We start from the raw sequence: 8,792 nt of genomic DNA on the forward strand, positions 1-8,792 counted from the left end.
TTTCCAGTACACAATTTCTAACTCCTCTGTCGACCTCGTCCAGTCGTACAAATACTTAGGTATCACCATTTCTAATGATTTATCCTGGCGTCTGCTTGTGACTAACCTTATATCATCAGCTAATAAAACACTTGGCTTCTTGAAACGTCACCTGCGGGATGCCACTCAACATGTAAGACTACAAGCATACATTTCACTCATCAGAACTAAACTGGAATTCGCATCAGCCATCTGGAACCCTCACAGAGCATATCTAACAAACGCCCTCGAAGCTGTGCAGAACTGGGCCACCAGATTCATTCATTCATCGCATTCATACGACGTTAGCATATCATCTCTAAAATTGCAATGAGGTCTATCTAATCTTTCTGCTCGCCGTCGCACTGCCAGTCTCGTCTTATTTCACAAGTTTTTTTATTCGAAACTCAGACAAGAACCCTACATCTGCGCACCCCCGCCACGCAGATCCCATCGCATCAGTCACCCTCTTCAAGTTTTGCGCCCACGTGCCCGTACCACTGCTTTTTCTAATTCATTCTTTTTGCCGAGTAGCAGCTGACTGGAACGGCCTTCCCCACGATATCGCTGCCATCACCTGCCCTGGAACATTTATGACTGCATTGAACACCTGTACTTCATAAAAACCCACCCCTTATGTAACACCCCGCAAGGGGTCTTTAAGGAAAATAAAGTGATGTGATGTGATGTGAAAGTCTGTTGCGGATCTCATGTTAAAACACATAAAAGTTGTTTCTTAGGCAACATCCTACATATGCTAAACAGAAATGAAAACATATTGCTCTGAAAGTGTGCAGTTAACAAGGAAAGAATATATATTCACTTAGTGATGTATACTTTTTCTCATTTGAGAAAGTCAATGTATTTCCACATTAGCTCCTACACACAAATACTGTTGCGTTTTCCAAGCACAAAACTTCTTGTGTGATCTCAAAGGAAAGTCTGTTGCGGATCTGATGTTAAAACACATCTAATCTTGAATCTCCTTTGAGTGGTTGATGACTCATCAAAAACACATTACGTGCGAAGCAGAAATGCAATATCTGTTTTTGTAAGGGGGGTGGCGCAGTGGTTACGACACTAGTACCGCTCCAATGGACGCGGGATCGAATCCCGGCCTCAGCGGTCGCTTTTCAATGGAGGCGAAAAGCAAGGCGCCCGTGTACTGTGCGATGTCAGCGCACGTTAAATAACTCCAGGTGGTCTAAATTTCCTGAGTTTTCCACTACGGCGTCTCTCACAGCCTGAGTTGATTTGGGACGTTAAACCCCACAAGCCAAACATGCTTGCGGGGTCCGCCGAGATTTCAAAGGAACATAGTGATATCTGTCGCCCGCGGGGTGATCTGCGCACGCGACTGCCTCCTGGCACGGGGAGCCTCCGTGCCGCTACACATCTACTCACCACACTCAGACTTACGAAGACTGGACAGCCTCCCATACCGGCTCCAAGCCCAAGCTTAGTGCCCAGCTAGACTTCATGTCGGAGTTTGGCGCCCTTAACCTCACCTAACCCGCCCCCTTCCCCTCTAGGCATTAGGTCATCCTCGTGAATAAAGATGTATGAATGAATGAACTCACACGGTAGCGGAAGGCGGTAGCGCTAAACTGCCTGTGTTAATTGCAGTTATTTATCTGACCCACTCTGCGTGCTCTCTATCTCTTAACGTTACTCCTACCATTTTGTTCCACAACTATCTGCGTTGTCCTTAGGTTGTGGGTTAATGTGGTTATTAACCATGTGTAATAATTAGGTAATAATTACAATCATTTTAGACGTCGAAATAGCCGGGAGGGGTAATGGCGATGTCGGAATGTGGTCATGTTGTACTCGACTTCCGGGTACGTAGACCTAACTTCCGATGGCGGGAATTTTGATATGCTTGGACGTGAACGAGCGGGAAAAGGCGTGATTTGTGCGCAGAAATAGTGGCGATGGTTAGAAAGCGTGTAAAAAGCGACATAATACAAATGCGATCTCAAAACGTTTGAGAGCTTCGTTTTGTTTGTGGGGTTTAACGTCCCAAAGCGACTCTGGCTATGAGAAATGCCGTAGTGGAGGAAACGCCGTAGTGGAGGACTGCGGAAATTTAGACCACCTGGGGTTCTTGAATGTGCAAAATTCTGAGAGCACTGTGGAATCTTCACTGCAGAAATGCGAAACCTTAAGCGTTGCGTTCGCATATGGGGCATTACATTTGGTCTCATTATCAAATAAATTTACCGTGATTATTACCTCTAATGTCATCATCACCACTATTTGTAGCGTGATTGTAATCGCTATCATCATCCTCACGGTAGACAATGGCACTGTACCCCTTCTATAGGGCACTGTAACAATGGTGTGGTGGCTAATATTGGTGCGTTTCACGATCCCGGATGTTACGCAGTTGGTTAAGCGCTCTGAAGGGGATGCGGCTGTTGGATGTTTAATTACGAGTGAAGATAGGGGTTTCAAGTAATTACTTATTAGGTAGCGACGAATTATCGTTTCTACACTGCTGAGTTACGCCAGTTACGTGATCAATTTTATTAAGCAGACTCCGGCTAACAAAAATTTCTAAATTGCTGCTTGACCTTATATCAAGTCACATTACCTATAGTAATACGGAAAGGTATGACACAATCGTAGCCGACATAATGAGCCGTTAGGGCTAAAGTATAAAATTACGACACTACGGCAGAAAACGCAGTAGAGAAATGCGAACGCTTCAGCGTTGGTTCTGCATACAGTACATTGCGCGCCCCTTAACGCGAACACAACCAGCGTATCGTCGAACGCATCAAAGTTTACCGGCGAGCGATAATTATTTACATGGAAAGAAAGTCGCAGTATTTGTCACGCGGGCTATTTTAACGCGACAGCGTTAAGGGCCTTGTGTCGCAGAAAAGTCGGTGTCGTCGGCGGCGGCCGCCGTCCTGCGCCGTCTTGCGTTGGCCGTGAGCGAAAAATCGCAGGAGCGTTAATAAAAACGAGTAGGAAAAATCGCCGACCTGAGGAATCAAACGTGGGCCTCCGGCGTGCGAGACGAGCACGCTAAACAGTCCACCACGCCAGCTAGACGGCTTGAAATGGAGAAAGGCGCGTCTATTGACTGCGGTGTTGTCTCAGAAATGTCCCTTGAGAAGTTGGCTTGGTTTGAGGGGTTTAACGTTCCAAAGCAACTCAGGCTATGAGAGACGCCGTAGTGGAGGACTCCGGAAACTTCGACCCCATGGGGATATTTAACGGGCGCTAGCGTCGCACAGCACACGGGCGCCTTGATTTTCGCCTCCATCGAAAAGCTTATTTATAGGGAAAGAAAGTTGCAGTATCTGTTACGCGGGCTATTTATTTTAACGCCACAGCGTTAAGGGCCCTGTGTCGCAGGAAGGTCGGTGTCGTCGTCGGCGACCGCCGTCCTGCGTTGTCCGGCGTTGGCCGTGAGCGAAATATCCCAGGAGCATTAATAAATAAAAACAAGAAAAATCGCCGAGCTGAGGAATCGAACGTGTGCCTCCGGGGTGCGAGACGAGCCCGCTAACCACTCCACCACGCCAGCTATACGGCTTGTAATGGAGAAAGGCGTGTCTATTGATTGCAGTGTTGTCTCAGAAAGGTTGGTTTGGTTTGAGGGGTTTAACGTCCCAAAGCAACTCAGGCTATGAGAGACGCCGTAGTGGGGGACGCCGGAAATTTAGACCACCTGTGGTTCTTTATCGTGGACTGAAATCGCACAGCACACGGGCGCCCTGCTTTTTGCCTCCATCGAAAAGCCTTAGAGAAGTGTATTGTGGCGTATAATAATAAATATGAGCATGTAAATTACAGAACACGCAGGTAATCGAGTAGCAAATTACTTTCCGACTATGTGAAAGGCGCCGCAATGGACGCCCGGCGCGATCAGCTTCGTACATGAGTGAAATTTCTGGTGGCGTATTTTGGGTGCACCCAGCGACATCTCACTTCGGACCGAGTTTCAGAAGTTCCGAGGATCAAGTGGAACCAACTCTCTAAAAGGTGGGACCACCAATTTGGTCTTTACGATACTTTGAAGTTCGGAGCAACAACGCCGCCAAGTTAAGCCTAGCGTCCGGCCTAGCCGCCCTCGATGGAAGACCCTCGGAGCGTGGACGGCATGGACTGGGAGGGCGAAGAAAATCAGAGCTACCAGCCGAACTCTGACACTAGTAAGGACGGAAATATGGAGGCGGTTGAAGCCTTAGAAGAAAATTCATGGTTTCGCCGGCAAGGAGGCAGATATGTGAAAGAATTCGACGCAGCGTCCCAAGCGAAGAAGGAGGCATCCGTGAAGGGGAACGAAGGGACCGAGGCCACCAAATCGCGGCAAAAGCGATAGGAAGGTCACTCGCCGAGAGATCCGTAGGCACGGTCAGATCGAAAATACCGAAGGAGATGTTCCGCGTAGTGCTGCGCCCGCACGGCGGTGCCGATCAGCTGACAAGGAAAGCGGGACCGAAGCTGCGCCAGGTCCTGGTTACGGCTTCAGGCCTCAGCCTGAACGGGGAAGACAGATTCACCGCTAACCCGAAGAATCAGTCCCTACTAATTATGACCCTCTAGTTCCTCTAGTTCCTCTAGAGGAACTAGAGGAACTAGAGGAACTAGAGGGCATGAAATGGGATGTCATAGGGCTTAGTGAGGTTAGGAGGCCGAATGAGGCATATACTGTACTGAAGGATGGGCATGTACTGTGTTATCGAGTTTTTTTCAGCGTCCGTGTGCTGTGGAGCGGGTGCGGTTCGCAACAGCTCAGCCAATTTCTGGCTCTTGTGCCCAGCCAATCTTTCCTGTGACACGTCAAAACGATCAACGGATCCAGGAAGGTACACGGACCCTAACCACTGCCATCTTTTGGATGTGCCCCGCGATCTTCGAGAATCATCCAGTGAAAACGCCTCTGACAGCCACGCCGCCGCACTAGGCCTCGCCTCATCGAGGCGACCCTGTCCGGCGCGCCGCGTTCCTCAGTCCCCAACAACCATGGAGGAACCAGTGGATGCAGACATACCCAACCCACAAGACTATCGCCCTGGTGAGTGGAAAACTGTCCTACGTGCTTATCGAGCTCAAACCTCAGATTCAAACGCGGCCTCAAAAAACCCATCAACGGCCTCAGTTCACGTCAACCCTAACGGAAGCAACGCCGGCGCGCCGTCGGACGCTGCGCCTGGAACCTCTCGAGCCCCGCACCAGGAGACGCCGCACTTACTACGCATGACGCGCGCGGTTGTGCACAAAAGTAAACAACTTGCCGCGCTGCCGGCAGGCACGATCCGAGTCGTATTTCGCCCGAGAGGCGGGCTCTCCCTGGAAAAGCTTCCAGCTCCAAGTCTCTTGCAGGCACTGCATGCAACTCCGAGCTGCTCAGTGATGGGCGAACTGCACATCAGAGTTCATCCCACAAACAATACCTTCACGGTAGCGACGGTGGCGGAGGCAACAGCTCTCGCCTTAGTGAACATGCAGGAAATCACTATAGATGGAAAGAAATTCCCAGTAGCCGCGTATATCGCGGCACCTCCAGCGGCAGTCAAGGGTGTTATTTCCCGTGCATACTGGAATGAAGCACCAGATGAAATACTGAAGGACTTGCAGTATCGCAACCCGGAGGCCAATATCATAGCGGCTCGACGCATGGGGAAAACGTCGTCAATTCTAATAACATTTGCTTCTGGTCCGGTACCCCACACCATCAAGTACATGTGTGTTGTACATCGATGCACCAAATACAAGGGCAGCCCTGAAGCTTGTACAAACTGCCGGAAACTTGGTCACAGGTACGATGTGTGCCCTCTCCCAAGAAGCGGACTCTGCCCCCGATGTGGAGAGAATCACGACAGGCAAGAAGACACTTGCACGCCGAAATGCATTCTTTGTGGTGGGAACCACCTTACCGGTACAGGCTCATGCAAAGCCAGGACCCCCCAGCATCGACGACGGACAGCGCCGAAACCCAAAACAGCAGTGCCCACGGCAAAAGACTTTCCACCCCTAGTGCCTCGTCAGGATCGCCAGCCAGCCTGGACCAAAGCCAGCAGTACACCCCAAACATCACGGCGGGAGGAAGAGATAGCACTCCTGCGGGAAGAGGTAAGGCATTTAAGGGCAGCCGTTAGCTCTATTCCTTCCACATCCAACCAACCCCCTCAATCGCCAACACCCCAATCGTTCACACCCCCTCCCCAAAAAAAAACGCAGACCAGAAGACGTTCCAGACATTGACTCCAAATTCAAAGACTTTGCCCAAAACCTAGAAGCCAAGATTCTGGCTCAGACTCAAACGTACATTGAAACCGCCATGGCTAGGCTTACAGAAACAATTATCAGACAAGTAACCACAGCCATTATGCAACAGATTCCAAAAATGATAGCTGGAATGCCTTCGAACACCCCAGCTAACAACCCTACACCAACTTCCATCCTTCGCCCTCCTACCCTCCAGCATGGCCCTGTCGACAGGAGGCAGTAACCCCCGACTACGCATTTTGCAATGGAACTGCAGGGGGTTTCGCCGCAAACGAGACCCCCTGCAGCAACTACTATCTGCTTCTTCCACACACCCCGATATATTAGCGTTCCAGGATGCTGGAACAAATGTATCACTACCAGGTTACGCTCTGGTACCCTCTGACATCACTCCCAACCCTAGGGTTACCACGTATGTTCAGCACTTAATTCCATACACTTGTCACGAAATACACTCCCCGGTGGCTCACACATATTTAGAATTAATTCCGTCTACTCAGAAATCCTATCCCATATTCATCCTTAACTGTTACCTCCTTCCGAGGCAGCCGGTCGCCGAATTAATTGCTCTCATTAAAGCTGCATCCACAGTGGCAAAAAAGGACCCCCTCATTATTATAGGCGACTTTAACTGCGCACATGTAGACTGGGGCTACATGCGCACCAACAAGAGAGGAGCGGAATTACACAACACCCTTCAGATACAGGGCCTCTCTATATATAATGATCTCAGCACACCTACAAGAATCGGCAATAGTGTCACCACCGATACTAGCCCAGACCTTACATTCGGCCGAAACCTCCCAACACTGGTATGGAGCAACTCGAATGAGACCCTGGGCAGTGACCATTATATAATAACTATAGAGCTTGACTTTGCCAAAAAAGCTAAAATCTACCGTGTCCGGCAAACTAGCTGGGATAATCTGCGTAAGCATAGAGAGGCCAGAACATTAAAGACCCCCTTTAACCTCCACACATGGATGACACAGCTCAAGGAGGATGTCCAGGCTTTCACGCAAACTTTAGACACCACCCCCGAGACTCCCATTGCAGATAGTAGGTTAATGCACCTTCTCGAAGCACAGAAGAGTATCCTTGCGCGCTGGAAAAAACATAAGCATAATCGAAAGCTTAAACTTAAACTGGCGCAAATTCAAAAGCAAGTAGAGGAGCACAGCGCCGCCCTCAGTAAACATAACTGGCACCAAATATGCGATGGGTTGCGAGGTAATCTCTCCTCCTCCAGGGCCTGGCATCTTCTTCGACACATGATAGACCCCACACAAACTAAAAAGGAAACTCGGCTTACCCTCAAAAGGCTTATCCATAAACATCGATGTAGTCAGCAATCGCTCTTAGCCCAACTGCAATCAACTTATACTACTGTGGGCCAAGCAATATCCTATCCAAACTACATAGGCCCTGATCAACCCTCCCTAGATGCCGCCATTATGGAGATCGAAGTTAGATCAGCCCTCCTTAAGCTACGCAACTCAACCCCTGGAGAGGACAAAATCACCAATGTCATGCTCAGAAACCTAGATGACCGTTCTCTTTCCCTGCTCACTGAATACTTTAACGAGTGCTGGGAAGCGGGGCAGCTACCGGATGAATGGAAGCACGGTAAAATAATATTCATTCCTAAACCAAACAAGCCCATAAATGCCCAAAATCTCCGCCCCATCTCCCTGACATCATGCCTGGGGAAACTCTTTGAGCATGTCATCCTCAACCGTCTTACGCAACACATGGAATCCCATGGACTGTATCCCCATAGCATGCTAGGTTTTCGAGCTCATTTATCGGCGCAGGACGCCCTACTACAGATTTCAAATGCTATCCTCAATGATATGCCACACCACACCAGAGCAATACTGGCAGTAGACCTCACCAAAGCATTTGATAAGGTCACGCACAGTGCTATCCTGCAAAGCATTCAAGAGCTGCAGCTAGGGCCTAAGGTCTATAACTATATCAGGGCCTTCCTGAACGGATGCACCGCCTCCCTGCATATAGATGATATACAGACCCCCTCTTTCACACTTGGTAACATTGGCACCCCGCAAGGCGCAGTGTTGTCGCCATTCCTTTTTAATATTACCATGATCCCGCTGGCAAAGGCTTTAAGCAGTATCCCACACTTGGGACACACCATTTACGCGGATGATATCACGGTTTGGACCACATACGGCTCGGATGGAGACATAGAATCTACACTTCAAGAAGCGGCCACAGCTATATCTACCCACACGGAAAAAATTGGCCTTGAATGCTCCCCGACAAAGTCAGCACTCTTTCTACTCCGGCCGCGGCGTGTTCCTACCGCCCCCATAACAATTTATTTGCACGATACTCCCATACCACAAACCCCCAACCTCCGCATTCTTGGTATGAACTTACAGGACACGGGGAAAAACGACCTTACCCTGAAAGCACTAAAACAGTCTACTTACTCCGTCATCCATCTTTTGAGAAGGGTTTCACACTCACGAGCCGGCCTAGATGAAGCTGACAATTTAAAG

At 49.4% G+C, this 8,792-nt stretch overlaps 1 protein-coding gene across 1 annotated transcript; it reads left to right on the forward strand.

Annotated features, from left to right (window-relative positions):
* Positions 1-4,757: 4,757 nt before the first annotated feature.
* Positions 4,758-6,490, forward strand: LOC146180082 (uncharacterized). Its single transcript, XM_084580323.1, has 2 exons — positions 4,758-6,188; positions 6,481-6,490. The coding sequence occupies exons 1-2, from the start codon at positions 5,002-5,004 to the stop codon at positions 6,488-6,490; spliced, it is 1,197 nt and encodes a 398-aa protein (XP_084436449.1). The 5' UTR covers positions 4,758-5,001.
* Positions 6,491-8,792: the final 2,302 nt, after the last annotated feature.

Source organism: Amblyomma maculatum, chromosome 9 (assembly GCF_055883805.1).
Source record: "Amblyomma maculatum isolate TAMU_Amacu chromosome 9, ASM5588380v1, whole genome shotgun sequence".
Classification (NCBI taxonomy): Eukaryota; Metazoa; Arthropoda; class Arachnida; order Ixodida; family Ixodidae; genus Amblyomma; species Amblyomma maculatum.

Bases quoted from the DNA above. Each gene is read 5' to 3' on its own strand.
- LOC146180082 (XM_084580323.1), top strand. From the start codon at position 5,002: ATGGAGGAACCAGTGGATGCAGACATACCCAACCCACAAGACTATCGC.